This window comes from Papio anubis, chromosome 14 (genome assembly GCF_008728515.1).
Source record: "Papio anubis isolate 15944 chromosome 14, Panubis1.0, whole genome shotgun sequence".
NCBI lineage: Eukaryota > Metazoa > Chordata > Mammalia > Primates > Cercopithecidae > Papio > Papio anubis.
Window position 1 is genome coordinate 87601339 of NC_044989.1, and position 19619 is coordinate 87620957.

The following is a 19619-nucleotide window of genomic DNA, read 5'->3' on the forward strand; positions in this document are numbered from 1 at the left end:
TGAAAAGTGAGCAGTCAGTGGGTGGCAGGAACATTAAAGTGTCCTTGGGTTATAAGTTTCATCACAGGCCACCTAATAGTTAACAAAGAGGCCTTTGGGGTGAAGTACACCCCTCTGTCTCATACTCAAGTCCCTGTGTCTCTACAGGTCTCCTCCTGTCCCACCTGGCCTCCTACTCTTCCCCCAGAGCCCCGCTCCAGCCAGGCCAGGTCCTGCACGTGGCATGCCCGTGGCTGCCTCGAGGCCTCTGCTCACACTGTTTCCCCACCTAGATGGCCTTCTCCACTTTCACACTACCCAATCCTTAATAATATCAACACCGGCCGGGCGCGGTGGCTCAAGCCTGTAATCCCAGTACTTTGGGAGGCCGAGACCGGCGGATCACGAGGTCAGGAGATCGAGACCATCCTGGCTAACACGGTGAAACCCCGTCTCTACGAAAAAAATACAAAAAACTAGCTGGGTGAAGTTGCAGGCGCCTGTAGTCCCAGCTACTCGGGACGCTGAGGCAGGAGAATGGCGTAAACCCGGGAGGCGGAGCTTGCAGTGAGCTGAAATCCGGCCACTGCACTCCAGCCTGGGCGACAGAGCGAGACACAGTCTCAAAAAAAAAAAAATAATAATAATATCAACACCTTCACATATAATGCAGACACCTATTACCTCACTTTGTCTTCTGAATACCTCTGGAGGTTAGCACAGCAGGGAATATTTTCCCTATTTTACTGGCCACCAGATAGATTCAGAGAGGTCAAGTGACTTGCCCAGGTTCACACAGTAAGAAGTGGAAACAGGTCATTAGACTCCTGATGCAGGGCTCATCACAGTAGGCCACAATGTTAAGAGAGACCCAGGCTGCCGCACCTCTCTCTGTCCCCAGACCCCATGGGACCTGGCTCCTGCCCAAACCTCCACCTTTATTTGGTCTCCATTTCTTGCTCCCTGTGCTCCCGCCACCTCTGCCTTCCTGCTGTTTCTCCATCAGACCAAGCTCATTCCTTCGTCAGGGCCTTTGTACTCACTGCTCTCTCCCGAAGTGCTCTTTCTCCAGTGTCACAGAGCCAGCTCCTCCACCCCTTCCAATTCCAGCTCAAGTGTGCCTCCCCTGTGACACTTCCCCGGAAGACCTTAGCTTCCCCACCCCAGTCACTCTCTATCATGCCACCCTGTATTTTTTTTTCTGCATAGCACTTTCTATGTAAAATGTGCTTGTTTACTTACCTCTCCCCCACTATATGAAGCATCACAATAGAATAAATTCCATCTATCTAGTTTAAAACCATATCTTGGGCCCAACATTGTGCCTGGCATGCCTGAGACACCCAGTAAATGTGTGTTGAATGAATGAATTCAGCTGTAGTGCCCCCCTGCTGCTGCCCATCCCACAGGCTGGCGGCGCGCATCATGTGGCGGGTGGAGAGAGAAGGCACCGGGCTCACGGAGGGCTGCCTGGTGTCTGTGGACGACTTGCAGAACCACGTGGAGCACTTTGGGGAGGAGGAGCAGAAGGAGCTGCGGGTGGACGTGGACACGTTCTTGCAGTACTGGCCGCCCCAGAGCCAGCAGTTCAGCATGCAGTACATCTCTCACATCTTCGGAGTGGTAGGCCCCCTGCGTCCTTTCTCCACCCTCCCTGTCTGTCTCCTCTTTCCTTCCCTCCTCCTGCTTGGGGAGGGTGGGGCTTCTCAGAAGTGAACTACGAGGCGGAAGCCCTGTCCACCCTGGACCCTAATTTCTGTTTCCATAAAGGTCTCATCTAGCCCAGGCAGCCAGAGGCTCTGGAGAAACCACCTTCTGTTTACCATATGTAGCAGAAACCCCTACTGCCCTTTCCATTTCAGAGCCCAGGGACAGGCCTCCAAACGACCCAACTAATAAAATCCAGAGATTCTAGAGTATGATTCCTCATAAAGGAGAGGCCATGGTGACAGCTGGGATCGTCCAACTAAGAAGTTTCCAGAAACTGCCAGGCCACAGTTGGGAGGGGAGGCCAAGAGGACTGAAAGAGGATAGGAGCTTGAAATGAAGACCCCCTCATCCCGGACTCTGTCTTCTGGCCTTGTTTACTATGAGGCCATTCCTGCTCTATCTGAATTGGCATCCCACGTACAAATCTTACTTATTTATCCATCTCTGGATGATAGATTTGGATGGTAATTTATCCTCTTACTTATCTGCACTTTTTATACTTTTTCCTCTACACATTGAAAATAAAGACCCCCAATCACTATCCCTTCCTGCCCACCAGTCACTTTGGAAACCTTTTTCCAGGTCTGCCAGGCAGGATTGATGTGGAGCCTGGAGCAGGGGGAGCTGTGAGCCAGAGAGAGGGGAGTCAGGGTTTTGGGGTGGGAGCAACCAAGCCAGGTGAGGCCATAACGGTCCCGGAAGTGGGGGGGCGAGAGCCCAGTGGATGAAGAGGCTCAGGTCCTGGCTGTGGGGATGGATGTGTTCCACCTGGTAGGCCAGGCCCTTTATGTGGCGAAGGTGAGCAGGCTGAGGAGGGAGGAGGACAAACATCACACTGACATCTCTCGAGTCTTCACCATAGTGGGGGACAAAGGGAGAGATTGATTGAGTCCAAGGATTTGGCTCACACAATGGTGGAGGCTTGGTAAGTCCAAAATCTGCAAGGTAGGCCAGCAGGCTGGAGATCAGGGAAGAGTTGCAGTTCAAGTCCAGAGGCATTCTGCTGGCAGAACTCCTTGCTCAGGGGAGATGAGTCTTTATTCTCTTGAGGTCTTCAACTGATTAGATGAGGCCCACCCACATTCTAGCAGGCACTCTGCTTTACTCACCTCCACTAATTTAAATGTGAATCTCATCCAAAAACACCTTCACAGAAGCATACATTATAGTTTTTGACCAAATATCTGGGCACCATTGACCAGCCATGTTGGCACACAAAATTAACCACCACAGCTTCCCATGTATTATTTCACACAGTCTTTACAACACAAGGTAAGGTCCATGCTTTCAGCATTTCTATTTTATAGAACAGAAAACCTAGGTCCAGAGGGGTTACATGACCTCCAAAAGCCACATGGTTAGCTTGTGCCCAGGGAAATTCCAGAAGCAATCTGTATTTTCAGGAGCCAGAGCTTCTACCTTTTTTTTTTTTTTTTTTTTTTTTTTGATGAGAGTCTTACTCTGTCACCCAGGCTGGAGTGCCGAGGTGCAATCATGGCTCATTGCAACCTCCATCTCCCAGGCTCAAGTCATCCTCCCGCCTACCAAGTAGCTGGGACCACAGACGCACACCACTATGCCTGGCTAATTTTTGTATTTTTTTGTAGGAGCCGGGTTTCACCATGTTGCCCAGGATGATCTTGCACTCCTGAGCTCAAGTGATCTGCCCATCTCGGCCTTCCAAAGTGCTGGGATTACAGGCGTAAGCCACCACGCCCGGTCTAAGCTTTTACTTTTAACGGTTATGTTCTATAGCCTTGGGGTGAATTGGTGTGTTGCGCAATCTTGGGCATCCCTAATAGGTCTGCGGACTAGGGCTAGAGGTCATATAATTACCAAAGGTTAGAGCTGAAAAGATCCTTGGAGCTCATCTGTCCAATTTATTCAACCTATAGATGGGAAAACCAGGGCTCAGAGAAGAAAGAAGTTTGCTCCAAGTAGTACAGCTTGTTAGTGGTACTCACAGGCTTAACATCATGAACTTACTAAATGTCTGATGAGAATAAGTGGAGAAAGTGACACTCCTCCATATCTATGACAAATATTCATGTGAGGGAATAAATGTCTACTGGGTTTCTGTTATATATAGCATGTATTCATAGATGTATTTACAGATGAAGTGGAAATTTGCATGCAGTTACTAATGTATTCTAGGTTATATTTATTCTTATGCATTTTTCATACTGTGAGAGCAGATATTTGGAGTCTGTTTCTGTAAAGAACAATTTATTTTTAAGGAAAAGAAAATCACTTGGATGCCACATCAGTAGTAACCAACTTGATTTGCCTTGAATCTCAGAGATAAATGTTAAATATGGCACTCACCAGATTTAAAAATTGTGAGCAGGGAATATAACAGTATTCACCAGATACAAAATAATCAAAAGAGATGTTAATTTTTTTTATGAACAGCTACAGGAGTTTAAACTAAGTAGGCAGAGGAAATAGGGGGAGGAAAAGCTCTTTCACACACACACACACACACACACACGTGCAAAGAAGGGTACAGAGAGAAAAACCAAGACAGAGACTGAGGAATACTCATGTAAGACCCAGATACAGAAAAAGGAAAACATTTCCATCTTTGACTCTTTTAGAATACAGCCACAAAAAACTTTCAAGGTAGGGTTGCATTTTTGCAGATGTGGGACTGTCCCATGGCCCTAATCTTGTGCGTCATTTGGAGTCACACAGAGAACAGGGGACTAATGTTCTGTGTCCAGACTCCCTAAGCATCTCCAGGGTGAGACTGGGTCTTCTGTTTTTTAAAATTGCTTTCAACAGCTAGAATAGCGTTCTGTCCATGTCTGTTGACTGACTCTTTCATCTTTTCCTCTGGGTAGATTAACTGCAACGGTTTTACTCTCAGTGATCAGAGAGGCCTGCAGGCCGTGGGCGTAGGCATCTTCCCCAACCTGGGCCTGGTGAACCATGACTGTTGGCCCAACTGCACTGTCATATTTAACAATGGCAAGTGAGTATGTCTTTATCTGGGGGTGTGTGTGATGGGGATGGGGAGACCTATGGTGTTTTGTCCACTTGACTTAAGGCAAAGTCAACCTGCTAAACCTCAACTAGCATAGATTTTAAATGTATAGCACATAGAAATCTCATTCCAGAATAATTGTGAATGAGAGAAAGGCATCATGGAAGATATCAAAGAATTCAACCTGGGTCATTTCTGAGTGTGTGTTTCTTGGGGCTGCCTAGATGTATCAGATAAACCTTTAACTACTATTTTAAAACTTGAAGCCTAGGATTATCTGTCTAGAGGTCATTTAGTCAAGGTCTCAGCAGGAATCAGGAGGCACACTCAAAGGGGTTTACCCAAATACAATTGAATGAAGGGACAGTTTACAGAAGTGTGGGCAGGGTTTAAGATACTAACAAGGGGCAGGGCCTGGTGGCTCATGCCTGTAATCCCAGCACTTTGGGAGGCCGAGTGGGGCTGGATCACTTGAGGTCAGGAGTTCAAGATCAGCCTGGGCAACATAGTGATACTCCCATATCTATAAAAAATAAATAAATACATAAATAAATACATTAGCCGGGCATGGTGGTGTGTGCCTGTAGTCCCAGCTACTCATGAAGATGAGGCAGGAGGATCACTTGACCCCAGGAAGTTGAGGCTGCAGTGAACTATAATCATGCCACTGCACTCCAGCTTGGGTGACAAAGTGAGACCTTGTCTCTAAAACCAAACCAAACCAAACCAAACAAAACACAACAAAATAGCAACAAAAAGAAACTAACAAGGAATGGTGAGGTGCCCAGGGACTAGCAACACATGAAACCATCACCACCTCTAGGCCTGCAAGGGCAGGTGAAGGAAGCACTGTTTCTGCAGCTAGTGAGAGCTGGACCTGGGCTAGAGGGCCCCCCAACAGCTCAGCTGTGGCTTACAACTGTGTCTAGAGAAACCAGCCAGCTGGCACCATGGCTCGGAAAAGAGGAAGTCAATGGACTAGATAGTCCAACCCCTCATTCCCCCAACCCTCTGCTCTCCTACCATTGGCCAAACCCCAACCTGAAGATGAGGGGTAAATAAGGGCACATGATGGATTTGGGGGTGGGGCACAAATGGAGAAGAATCAGTAGATGGAACGAGCCCCTGGTTGTCCATGGCTCAGGATGGGGAGATATAGGGGAATGAGGCTTGAGCAATATTAATTGCTTTTGCTCTTAGAGATGAGCTCTTATGACAGATACAAGCTGACTTTGAGTCATCAACAATGAGCAAGTTTCCCCAAGAAACTTCCTAGAAGCCAGACAATGGTGTCTGGTTCTCAGCTGAGAATCGGGCCTAAGCTTCAATATGCCAAGTACCCGGATTTCTCCTTTCCTCCCTATTTCTGAAACCAGGCTCTTAAGCAATTGAGAAAGTCACTTAAGATGGGAAAGTTTATTCTGAACTCAGATGATAATCTTTTCTCAGCATTTGTGTTTCCTTTCTGAAGCCTTTTGGGGTCACTGGCCTGGATCTCATGGAATCCTCCCTAGAGGGGCTGTTGACTGAGCTTGACCTGATGGCAGAGAGGATCAAATTCAGCCATGTATGGGCCTGGGCTTTCTAGACGGCCCTCTTCTAAGGGGTGGTAACCCAAGGCTCCTCTTGTCATTGGGTATAACAACCACAGGAACCTAGGAACTCTTTCTTCTGTGTCTGCTCTGGCTTCCTTGCATCTACTAATTTCTAGCAGCCAAATTTTATCCAGGCTTCTTGGCTTTTGTGCAAGAGAAGGTGACTTTGCATTTCCTGTCTAGCCACCTGCCATAGTGGAAAGAACCCTAGACATGAGGTTAGGGGCCCAATTTGAACCCCAACAATTTTTATATACTATCGATTTGACCTAACCAGCCTCCATGTGCACTTCAAACTCTTTCCAAGACAGACATCCAAAGAGGCAATGTTTATTCATGCAGGATGCTTAATAGAATGATAATAACAACATTGCGCATGTTTTTTCAGCACTCTGCTTTTAAGTGCATTGTCTCATGACAGTCTCATTACAGGTGAGAACACGGAAACACAGGGAAGGGAAGGAACTCGTTCAGGTCAGGGTTGAGTACCTTTGAATCCAGAATGTCTTGTTCCAAATTCAGTGCACTTTCCACTCTAGCAGGCTGTGTCTTGTCCAGTAAGTCCAGCTAGAAGGGGCTAGGATAAAGGTTGTTGTGACGGCCAAAGCTTTGATAGTGTGACCCAGAATGCTGTGCACCCTTGCACCGGATCACACCTGACCAGCCAATGATAATGATTTCCATATGGGTGTCTGTTTTGTCTTTCAGTCATGAGGCAGTGAAATCCATGTTTCATACCCAGATGAGGTGGGTCAGTCCTTTCAAGCATCCCTGCTCCTCTGACCCGTCTCCCTCACTTGCCTGGTTTGCTGGAGCCACCCATTCCTGAGACTCCTTGACTGCCATCTGTCCATAATGTCCTTCTGCATCCCAGTGTCTTGTCTTTGCTGAATGGTGTATTTTAATGCATTTAAATTAACCATTTTTTCCTTACCCACATACCACCTGCCTTGTCTTTGCTTTACTTTGCCTCCTTTCTTCCTTCCTTTCATGCCTCACTTCCACTGCTCTTCCAACCTTGAAGCATGAACCCTTGTAGTCCACATCGTCTTAGCAAAAGCCTATCTTGTCTCCCTAAACCCTGCTTACCATGAAATGGGGACTGTGACTGACCTACTAAAGGACTGTCTGTTTATAAGCCCCAACTTCTTACCCAGACTGGGCTCCAAAAAATAGCATCTATAACCGATATTTTTAATAAATGTTTATTCCCAGTATTCTGCTTACTGCTTCTGCCCAACTACGAATGAGTAGTTTAGGTTAAATTTTACTTCTGACTTTTCTTGATGACAACCAAATGGCCCTAGATGGGTCTTTTCCTCAGGGTGGGGTTGACAGCCCTTGAAGTGGTCTTTGGATTAAGAACAAAATGCTGTGTGGGAGTTTGGGCTTTGGGAATGCAGGGGTAGAAGTGGTTGGTGCATTTGAGTCTGTGTTGCTGTGCACTGCACGTGACTTTGGATGATTCACATCATCTCTTGGGCTTGGGTTCCACATCTGTAGAGAAAGGTCAAGAGGAGAGTGCTCTAGGGACCTTCCTAGTTCTAAGTCTCTGTAGCTCTGGACTCTGTCCCTAACCTCTGTGAGAAATACATAAATAGGCTGCTTACTTGTGGCTCAATTAGGTGAACTATAGAATTGCAGATTGTTGGAGGTAGAAGGGGCCTGGGGTACAGGGTGGGGATGAAGCTTGTCCAAGGAAGCTGGTTGGAGGGAGAGCCAGGGCTAAAACCCTCATCTCCTGCCTCCTGCAGTGCTTATTTCAGGCTGGTCTCCATTCCTCTCCCCCAATCTCCAGTTTCAAGTAAGGTAAAATGAGGCATACATATATGCATCTTTTCATATTTAAGTCACATTAAGTTAATTTGGTTTTGAAAAATTTCTAATACCATTGGAATAATCGGAGATACCCTGAGACCATGCAAGAATTGGCACAATCATGATAGGAAGCAAAATTACTGGCAATTCTAGCCCAATTGGCCACTGATTCACTGTGGAATTAGAATATGTCACTATGGTGGGCTGCCTCTGTAAAAGGGACTCGTGGGGGCAGAACTGGTTACTTACCCAATAGGGTTAAATACTGGATATCCTGGCTCAGGAGATGCTCACATGGAATTACTTAGGACATTAGTAGAGTCCTAAAAATCAAGGACTTTGATGCATCTTAATTCCCGTGCATCGAAGACCCAGGAAGCAGCCTGAAAACAACCAGGCAAGGCTACTATGTTGAGGGGAATCGTGAATGGTATGAAGTTCTAATCCTGGCTCTGTCCCCAAAGTGCTGTGGGACCTATCCCTCTTGTGTCACTATCCTCATTTGTGAAATGAGCATCCCTGCAGCTCAGACATACTAGGATTCTAAGCAGAACTGTGAGCAGAATCACCCGACCTTCCTCTCCTACTGGCCTTTCATCACTACGGTAACCGCTGCTGCCGAAAATTGGGGTAAGGAAAAAAGGAAAAGAGTGACAAATGGTGAGCAGGCACTTCAGTTTTGCAGACTCCACAGGAGTTGTTTTTATACACATTAACACATTAATAGGCATGTCAGTGTATCTCACTTTGGGAGAAGGATTTTTATCCATCAGTGGTCACCTCAGACACCTGGACATGAAAGTCACTACCATTCAGCAGTTGCTTCCTTGATTGTCATCTCAGAGCACAGGGAAGGGGCTGCCTTTGACTGGGACTCTTCTTGGGTGCTGGAGTCTTGCCCTTGCTTTTGCATGGTGTCTAACTGAGCCTTTCTGGGAGGTAAAAGAAATGACCATGGATCTCTGTGCAGGCACTCTCCCCAGCCCTCTGCATCCTGCCACTTGCTCTCTGGATGATGGCTTCCCACTAGGCAGGGAGGCCCCAGGATTCTGGGGAGGTACAGGAGCACAGTATAGGACCCAGCTTGCAGGGCCCACCACTTGTTTTCTGTAGCTGTCTGGCCTTGTGGTGGAGGATGCATGGCTGAGAGATCCACAGGCTGACCTCTACCTGTTTGGTTCAGCTGGATGTCAGTTCTGCAGCAGGTTTTTACCTTCAACATCTTCAGTACCTATCTCATTAAGTAAGGTGGGTAGTGCTATAGGTAATTGAGGGTCAGGTCTAGGCTGGAAGGGAACTGAAATTCCATCTGCCCTTGCTAACGACCTTCAACCAACAAGCCACATCCCCCAATAAACACAAAAGTGAACAATGCAGTGAGCTAACAGAGCCAGCCTTTGTTTATTTGCCTTCAATGATCTCCAGTGGGCTAAGTCTCATTAGGTAATTTGGCCTGAACCATTGGACTGAAGGTCAAGAGATGACTTCGAGTTAGACACCGAATGAGCTAAGGTTGTGGGTAACTGAATTTTTATGTTTCTGGGAGAGTAGTCCCCAAACTAACCAGAAAAGATTTTCAAGTTTTTTCTTGTTTGGAGTTTCTGCCTTATTATTTCTCCTTCTTTTATTACAGACAATCAGTAGCTAAAAGTAAAGGGAGACTTATGGGCATGGACATTCTGTCTGGTTTTATGACCAAGCCCAGCTCTCTACTAGGAGTCTATTTGAGCTGATTCCAGAGTGGTTAACTGAATGGAGTGGATCAGACTGTTCTAAGGAATAGAGTAGAACTATCCACAAAATCATCCTTTAGGTCACATTTCTCCTTTTGTGGAGTCAATGGGGGTTTCTGACTGCCAGTGAAAGTCATTGTCTTTGAGACCCAACTCCACAAAGCCTTGGAGGAGAGCATGGATCCCATTCCAGCAGGCCTGGATTCGAGTCACCTTTTCCTTTCGCCCTGCTCCAGAATTGAGCTCCGGGCCCTGGGCAAGATCTCAGAAGGAGAGGAGCTGACTGTGTCCTACATTGACTTCCTCAACGTCAGTGAAGAACGCAAGAGGCAGTTGAAGAAGCAGTACTACTTTGACTGCACATGTGAACACTGCCAGAAAAAACTGAAGGACGACCTCTTCCTGGGGGTGAAAGACAATCCCAAGGTACATGCAACCGTGCTGCTGAGGTGTTTGTGTCCATATTCTCCAGGAGCCAGTCACAGGTGGTTTCACAGCTAATCAGTGTGCCTTGCCCATGAGCTTCCTAGGGAGCAGCTGTGACCCTGGGGAGGAGGCAGGGTATGAGAGCAGAGCACCATGGGTAGGTCCCAGCTAAGTCCTGGCACTGCCACTTGCCAGGTGTTTGAGTTTGGGGAAGTCACCCAGTTTTCTCAACTGTAAAATAGGAATGATGGTCCCATTGCAAGAGGTTGTTATAAAGATTAAAGAAGATGATGTGTATAAAAGGAGTGGCATACGGAGTAGACACTGGAAATTTTGGTTCCTCCTGTTGCTCCTTTATGAGTTGAGTGATGTTGAGAATTTAAGGTGCTGAGATCAGATGGGCAAAGATATTTGTCATCTGGTTATCAAAAAGGATATTCCTAGTCCCATGGGGATAGGCAGTGTGGAGACAGGGCTATGTTTAGATTGGTCAACATCCTGAACTCCTGGGTAACTGTTGCTAGTTGATGGTCAATCTGTTGAGCAGCAGAAGAAGGCTTGCTGACGGGAGGTCAGGAGCCCAGCTGAGCTGGGAGAGAGCGCTGAGCCGCCAGGTGTCAGAGTAGCCAGTTAAAGCAAGAGATCACAAATGAGAGTGAAGTATTTAATCACTTACCGCAATAGTGTTAAGCAAGAAGCCAAAACCGAAGAAAGCACTGACTCTTCTTGTCCATTTCCTCCAGGGAAGCTGTGCTCAGGGGGAGGATGAGGGGAATCAGCACAGGCATGGAGGCGTCTCACATGGCATTCTCTTTTATAAGGACACCAGTCATATGGGGTTAGGAGCCCACTCTACTCCAGTATGATCTCACCTTAACTAATTACATCTGCAATGACCCTATTGCCAAGTAAGATCTCATTCTGAGGTAGCTTCTGGGGCTAGACTTCAACATATGAATTTTGGGAGGATACAATTTTACCCCTAACACTGTGTATGCTACCATTTATGAACATTAAAAGGCACACACACACACACACACACACACACCCATGCACACCCATGCCCATGCAAGCATACTCGGTCTCCATACAGAAGTAGGAAGACCAGTGATGCCTGGGGTGAAGATATTGAGAGTCACCCCTCGCAGGAAGAGACAAAGCAGTTGGGGCCCAGGGATTAATGTTTTCTATAGGAACAACCTCTTTTCAGAGAAGCAAAGGTCTGTATTCTAGGAGATTTATATTGGATGTATGTGAGAGGCACTGAGCACTGCATCATGGGCGCTACAGAGAAGAATTTGTTATTGCACCCACCCTCACCCTGACCTTTCAGAACCTGCGGAAAGCATGTGTTATCTGTGAGCCAGCCAGCCTTCCTTCCGGGAGACTGGCCCTGAGTATTTGTTTCATAACTTGCTTCCACACTACTTAATTATTATTATTATTATTATTATTATTATTATTATTAAGAGGCCAGACCCTCTTTTCTCTGTTCTAAAATAAAACAACCATGTGGTCATTTCTTTAGATTTTTTGATGTTTACCTGACAGTTTCAATAGTTCAGAAGGCTATGTGTGGCCTTTAGTTCCCATCCCTTCACTTTAGATATGCTGTTACCAGCTGGTGACAATACACACACGTCTTCAGTATGAATTGCAGAATTGGCATTTCTCTTGATATAAAAGATTGATGATTTCAGCTTGAACCTACCTGAATTCAAGGCAAAAACTTTCTATTGTATTTTATATCAAATTGAGTTTCTCTATTAAAACAACTCAAAATAAAAATACCTATACTAACTGAGCAGGAAAAAATTGAGTATATCTTTTTGAAAGCAAATGCTTCCTCAGGCATTAAAAAAAGTCCATAATAATGTAGCAGGAAGAATACTGGAAGAAGAATTATGAGGCCTGTGTACTAGTACTGGCTATGACTCTAAACACCTGGGCTTGGCCAAGTCTCTTCCTTCTGGGCCTCAGTTTCCTCATCTGTAAAATGGGGAGTTGGACTAACTTATTAACCATTTCCTCAAGCTGGACTGTCTACGATGTCATCACAGTCATTTCCTTTCTTTTCCCTATAACGCTGTATCCCAGACTGATAAGCCTCCATCAGCACACCATCCTCAAACCTTCAAATGCCATCAAAATCTTTCCTAGCTCCTCAATATATGCTTATGTAAACCTACATAGAAATAAAAACCAAATATTTTTAAAATGGGAAAATAATAGCAAAATTTATGACATTTTTACTCAGTTGTGTCTCTGGACTGTCTTTTGTTTAGGCTGCTTAGGTTTTCTTTTGTAATCATTCTTTTTTAAAATTTATTTTATTTTTATTTATTTTTGAGATGAGGTTTCACTCTGTCACCCAGGCTGGAGTGCAGTAGTGTGATCTCAGCTCACCGCAGCCTCGACTTTCTGGGCTCCAGAGAGTCTCCTGCCTTAGGCTCCTGAGTAGGTGGGACCATGGGTGCGTGCCACCACTGCTGGCTAATTTTTGTATTATTTGTAGAGACGGGGTTTCACAGTGTTGCTCAGGCTGGTCTCAAATTCCTGGCCTCAAGTGATCCGCCCATCTCAGCCTCTTGAAGTGCCGGGATTACAGGCATGAGCCACAGTGCCTGGCGGGTTTTTCCCCTGTCTCTCTCCAGCCTTTACTCATGATTTTCAAATAGGAATGTGCCGGGCATGGTGGCTCACGCCTGTAATCCCAGAATTTTGGGAGGCCGAGGCAGGCAGATCACAAGGTCAGGAGTTTGATACCAGCCTGGACAATATGGTGAAACCCCATCTCTACTAAAAATACAAAAATTAGCCGAGCATGGTGGCCCACGCCTGTAATCCCAGCTACTCGGGAGGCTGAGGCAGAAGAATCACTTGAACCCGGAAGGCGGAGGTTGCAGTAAGCTGAGATCGCACCACTGCATTCCAGCCTGGGCGACAGAGAAAGACTCCGTCTCAAATAAATAAATAAATAAATAAATAAATAAATAAATAAAATGGAAAAAATCAAATAGAAATGTGCCAATTTCTCCAGGCTTGGGAACCAACATCCTTCTTACCCCTTCTCCTCCCTCTTTGGCTCCTTTTCCTTTGGCTCCTCCCCTTTCCTCTGGCTCCTCCCCGTTCATCTGGCTCCTCCCTTCTCCTCTGGCTCCTCCTCCAGCCCCTCAGATCACCCAACCCTTGCTCCTTCTCCTCTGCCTCTGGGTCGTCCCTCCCTCTTCCTCCTTGTTTTCTGTAGAATTTGATGCTCCTGGAGACAGCAGCCTTTCACCACTGGGGTTCCTTAAATCCTGTGTGCAAATCAGAATGTTCCTGCCTTTATTGTGAAGAGTGGAGCCAAGTGGAACAACCCCGTTTCCTTTCTCACAGTAGATTTATCACATGTTGCACTTACTAATTAACAACCTTTCTGCCAGGTTGTTTTGGGGAATCTTGTAAGTTGCCTCTTTAAACAAAATTGACTCACTTCCAGAGCTTCAAGTGACACTCCTCCTTACATCATCAAACTGAGCAAGACTTCGATGAACACTTAACCACTTGGTATTCTCTTAATCTATCCTACGAGCTACTGATTACTCCAGAAGGTTCACTAAAAATTTTGAGATTTAAAGATAATAGAATTTACAGTAGATTAGATATCAGGGGTCATAAACTATACATGATTTTGTGAATCATACTTGGGTAATAAGCTATGGCTATAACTAGAAATGTGGGTTTGACAGATTAATGGCACACCTCTGGTCCATCAGTCACAGAACTCTGCACAACCAGGCAAGACATAGGCTTAATTCCAATAGGCTTAGGAAAGCAGTCACACACTGAAATGACTTCTTTGGGACAAAGACATGATTTGAGTTAACAGAGGGCTGAACAGCATTCTGGGGCATAAAGTAACAGCTGGTAGCAGCAGGAGATTTCAGCCAAAGCCAGAAATCTCAGTCAAATCAAAGGTCAAGGCAAAGGTTAAGCTAGGAGTGAGACCTACAAGCAGAAGCTAGAGCACTGGTGGGTGCATACATTATCAGAGTCAGGCCATGGAACAAATGCGGGTAGACACATAGAATAACTAACTCCAGGGAGGCCCAGATACAGAAGGATGTGGAAATAAGGATAGCCAAAATTATAGGGATAGCCAAGAGCTATACAAAAGCCAAAGTGGGTGAGGTGGGCAGAAGAACAAATGTAGTACCCCTTTCCTTAGGAGAGCCTGACCCTGAAACAAGCTGTCCTGGCCAGAGGGCTCTCATACTGCAAGATGAAAACCCATGGCAGAACTGGTCCAGGACAGCTGGAAGAAGGAGGGAAGATGGTCTACAAAGAGGGATACGTTTTCATTGCAACAAATGCCCATTCTCTTGTTACTCTTTGGTAGTTTACTGAGGGTGACTTCACAAAACAATGTGAACCGCAAATAGAAAGGAAGCTGTTGAGTCTAATTCTTTATAGTGAAAAAATTGGACAACCGGAGAACTGGTTAAATAAATTATCCTAGCTTCATACAGTGGAAAACTTTACATTTATTAAAATGATATAGTTTTATATTGATATGGGAAAATGTCTGCAAAATACTGAGTGAAAAATTGCTATAGACAGATATATGGTATAATTCCAGTTAGAAAACATAGTCAATCCTATTGGCACGTACATACACATAGGCATGTGTGTGCACACATAGGACTGAAATTCAGCCAGTGCTTACTGGTAAAGTCATTTAGACATATCCAATGTTTAATTTAATTTAATCTAATAATTTTATTTAATTTTTTTTTGAGACAGGGTCTGGCTCTGTCACTCAGGCTGTAGTGCAGTGGTGTGATCTCGGCTCACTGCAACCTCTGCCTCCTGGGTTCAAGTGATTCTTGTGCCTCAGCCTCCCTAGTAGCTAGGACTACAGACATGCACCAGTATACCTGGCTAATTTTTGTATTTTTAGTAGAGATGGGGTTTCACCCTATCATGCAGGTTGGTATCAAACTCCTGATCTCAGGTAATCTGCCCGCCTGGGCCTCCCAAAGTGCTGGGATTACAGGCGTGAGCCATCATGCTGGGCTGACATACCCATTGTTGATGGTCACTGTCTGTGCTTTGATTAGTCAGTGCTTTTTCTCTATCAGTCATTAAGTATTTTAAATATTATTTCTGTATGCATGCGTAGGAAAATGTTCCCCCAGATACTAACTGTAGTCATTAGGTGAGTTCTAGGGATTTCTACTTTTTTATTTTTTAACATACTTTTAAATATTGTTTTAATTTTCACAACTTGCATATGTCAATTTTACAGTCAGAATAAATAATAAAGTTATTTTCATTTTGGAAAAAAGTTATAAAAGATTTGCTTAAGCAAAAAAAAAAATGTTTCAGAAAAGGACTTCCGATAGGAATAAGCATAGCATGTAAACTTCTTGTTTGGACTTTGAGAAATTTGGCTCTTTTCCTTCAAAATTATTATGTCCCTGTGGGAACCGGCTTCTTAATTATGGCACTTCCTTGCCTCAAATATCAAAACCTTGTTTTGTTTTATTTGTAAGATCACTAGGCTTCTTAGGCAAATGTAGGATCCTAATGAGTCCAAATTTCACAGGAACAGCTGACAGATGTTCTCCTGATATCCTTTTGGCTAAGACAAGGAAATACAGGCTGGATGCTAAGACATTTGGAAGAGTTTGAATAATTATAATCACGAGGACCCTCCTTAATGAACTCGAAGACAAATCGGAGTATGATTTTTGGGTCAAGTCCTTGGGGTCTGTCTTTAGCCCTGTGCTGGCTAGTATTTAAATCAATGACTTGGATGACAACAAAAATGCAAGGGTGTACCTGTGGAAATATGTGGTTGACTTGAAACAAAGAGGGACACCAGCAAATGTTTTGGGTGATAGAATCCAAAATGCCAGAGAAAACGCAATAGCTATCAATGTCAGTTTCTGCCCTGGGGTTCAAAGGGCCAGGAATTTGCACAGGCTGGAATGATTGGCTGACAGCAAGGGTCTGAGACTTGGCTTAATAGAAAACAGAAGTCAGAAATGTGATGAGGGAACTGGAATAGCTACAGGATCTTGGGTAGCATTTACAGGAATAAGGCATTCAGAATGAGGAAGGCATTAACCTTGCACTACATTGAATGTCAAAGATGGCAACTACTCAAAGGTGGAATGGGTTGCCTCACGAAGGCATCTCTAGCTCAATGGGTCTCTCTTTCCCAGCCCTCTCAGGAAGTGGTGAAGGAGATGATACAATTCTCCAAGGATACATTGGAAAAGATAGACAAGGCTCGTTCGGAGGGTTTGTATCATGAGGTAAGAATTTACTTATTACAGAGGATGGGGTTAGAGAGGAAGGTGGAAACGTTCTCTAGTAAGGGAGGGAAATGGGGTGGGAATGGGCGGGCAGGGGGCTACCAAGCAGGTTGTTTTTCTAGATGTCCCTTGGTTGAGACCATGACTCTTCTTGCCCCTAAACCTTTAGCATCTCTTAGGGGTGTATTCTCAGTGACTGATTATTAACCCACTGAGACTGGGTCCGAGGGGAGCAAATGCAGACAGACACTTGTCCCTGGGGGATCTGTGATGTCTAAACCTGGCATCAGAGATGAGGGAATGCAGATGGCAGTGGACATACTGGGAGTGAGTTGCATGCTTTCCCATAATTGAATGCATGTGCCAGCTACAGTTTTCTGCCTCTGCCAACTGAGCATTCATCCTTGGCTCTTGAAGCGCCAGGGATTCTCAGCTGGCTCTACACTAGAGTCACCTTTGAAAAATTTTGATGCTCAGGCCCCCACTCAGGACAATTTCACCAGAATCTCCGGGCATGGAACCCTGATAGCAAGATTTTTAAAGCTCTCAGGTGATTTCAATGTGTAACCAAAGGTGAGACCCACTGCCAGACACTGGCCTGCAGGGTATTTGCATTGAATTAACCTGGGCAGCTTGTTGGAAATACTGATTTCCAGTCTCACACTCTAAGATGTGACTCATTCAATCTGCAGCAGAAAACAGGGACCATGAATTAGCATTTTTGTTCCCCAAGCTCGCTAAACAACTTGAATGTTAATGCCACTAGGGCATGTCAATGCGGGAGATTAATTTCTATTCATTTCTATTTATATTTCCCTTCTCTTCTTCCTCCTTCTTTACTAACTTGCTTATTGCACATTTCTAAGCCCTTACTGGGGTGGCCAACATAAGACACTCCCCTTGCCTAGAAGGAGTTCTGTCAGGTGGGGAGACAGTCACACAAACAAGGTGTTACTGTACAACATGGAAAATCTATGTCAGAGGCACGAGGTGGGAGCTGGAGTGAGCAGGAGGGCCCCACTGGCTCCATTGCGCTGGCTTCTCTCCTCTACATTTCTTCTCCTTCCCCATTCAGACCTGGCAGGGCTAGGTGTGGCTCTGGACACTGCCCCCATGGGTTTAAGAGGATTGTTTTCAGGATGAATTGATTGCCAGCCATCATCTTTCCACTTCCTGCTACGCCCCCACCACCTCAGGTTGCTTCATGAACTCTGGGAAAGTCTCAGAGCAAAATTAGTTCTCACTGATTTTAAACGGAAGGAATTGTACGGCATTTCTCCCATGAGAGCTTCAAAGGAAGGAGAGGAGAACAATGAACACCTAAAATCTAGAGACCACTGGACTTCGTAGGGTAGGGCCTAAGCCTATGTCTCCACAAGAGTCAGTCAGAAAAGCCTGGTTGCAGGATGATTGTCGTCAGGCCCATCTTTTTCCTCACCAGAGCCAAGGCTGAATCCTTCTGGGATGTTTTGCAGTTTCCCGGGAGCTCATGCATCTTGTACACTTCAGTAGGACATAATTATTCAAACCCACTGAGCCTAAGGACCACCCAGGGGCTTATACATAAAAACTACACATCCAGGGTTTCTCTCCCCGATATTTGGTTTCAGTTGATCTGGGGTAGGACTTGAGCATCAGTGTTTTAAAAAAGCTCTCCGATGATTCCAAAGCCCAGTGAGTGGAGAATCACAGGAATGGTGGTGAAGCTGGAGCTCAACTGCTTGGTTTCAGTGCTTGATCCATTGCTCACCATCTGTGTGACTTTGGCAAAGTACTTACCCTCTCTGTGCTTCAGTTTTCTCATCTGGTAAAATGGGATTATTAGTAGTACTCATCTCAATGTGTTGTTATAATAGATATACATTTATTTGTATATGTATATATGTATGTATGCATGTGTGCGTGCATATATATATCTTGGTATCTGTAGAGAATTGGTTCTAGGACTGCCACAGATACTAAAATCTGCAAATGCTCAAGTCCCTTGTATAAAATAGTGTATTTTTGCATACAACCTATGCACATCCTTCCATATACTTTAAAGCATCTCTAAATTACTTATAACGCCTAATACAATGTAAATTCTATGTAAGTAGCTGTTATACTGTATTGATTTGTTTGTATTGTTTTTTGTTGTTGTATTGTTCTTTCTTTCTTTTAACATATTTTTGACCAGGTATGGTGGCTCATGCCTGTAATCCTAGCACTTTGGGAGGCCGAGGTGGGCAGATTGCCTGAGCTCAGGAGTTTGAGACCAGCCTGGGCAACATGGTGAAACCCTGTCTCTACTAAGACCACGAAAATTAGTCGGGCATGGTGGTGGGCACCTGTAACCCCAGCTACTCAGAAGGCTGAGGCAGGAGAATCACTTGAACCTGGGATGTGGAGGTTGCAGTGAGCCAAGATCAAGCCACTGCACTTCAGCCTGGGCAATGGAGTGAGACTCTTGTCTCTCTCTCTCTCTCTCTCTCTCTCTCTCTCTCTATATATATATATATATATATATATATATATATATATATATGGAACTTGTGCTTATACAGATCTGATTGTACATTTATATGTGTGTGTGTATGTATAGCTTTCATAGCTTCCCGCTACCTACTGATTTTGGAAACTCCGCACTGTGCTGCATCTGCCATGTTTCACACCATTACCCTTCCCATCCTTACCCCCTAGCCAATGGGACCACTTTGCAATTCATACCCCAAAACTGTGCTTTCCCACCTCTGTCAGCAATTGCCCCAATCTTAAAAAGAATGAGTGTCTGATACCATCATGATGGTTGCGTATGTGAATTAAGCGTGTGCTCTGGTGCAATGTTAATGGGCAGGGCCTCTGTCTCACTCTAGGTTGTGAAATTATGCCGGGAGTGCCTGCAAAAGCAGGAGCCAGTGTTTGCTGACACCAACATCTACATGCTGCGGATACTGAGCATTGTTTCGGAGGTCCTTTCCTACCTCCAGGCTTTTGAGGAGGCCTCGGACTATGCCAGGAGGATGGTGGACGGCTATATGTAGGTGACGATTCTGGGTCTCAGATAGTCTCCTGGAAGTGTGTCTATTCC

General features: G+C 45.2%; 1 protein-coding gene across 2 annotated transcripts in view; it reads left to right on the top strand.

Moving 5' to 3' along the window:
• SMYD1 (SET and MYND domain containing 1) overlaps positions 1-19619 on the top strand; it is a 45444-nt gene that overhangs the window by 19786 nt on the left and 6039 nt on the right. The window contains exons 3-8 of one of the 2 annotated variants that reach the window (XM_003908945.4): positions 1389-1602; positions 4533-4663; positions 6979-7017; positions 10058-10247; positions 16460-16552; positions 19405-19568. In XM_003908945.4, coding sequence (XP_003908994.1) covers positions 1389-1602; positions 4533-4663; positions 6979-7017; positions 10058-10247; positions 16460-16552; positions 19405-19568 — 831 coding nt within the window. The remainder of the gene's footprint in view (positions 1-1388; positions 1603-4532; positions 4664-6978; positions 7018-10057; positions 10248-16459; positions 16553-19404; positions 19569-19619) is intronic. The other variant, XM_009184611.4, reaches the window with a different exon arrangement.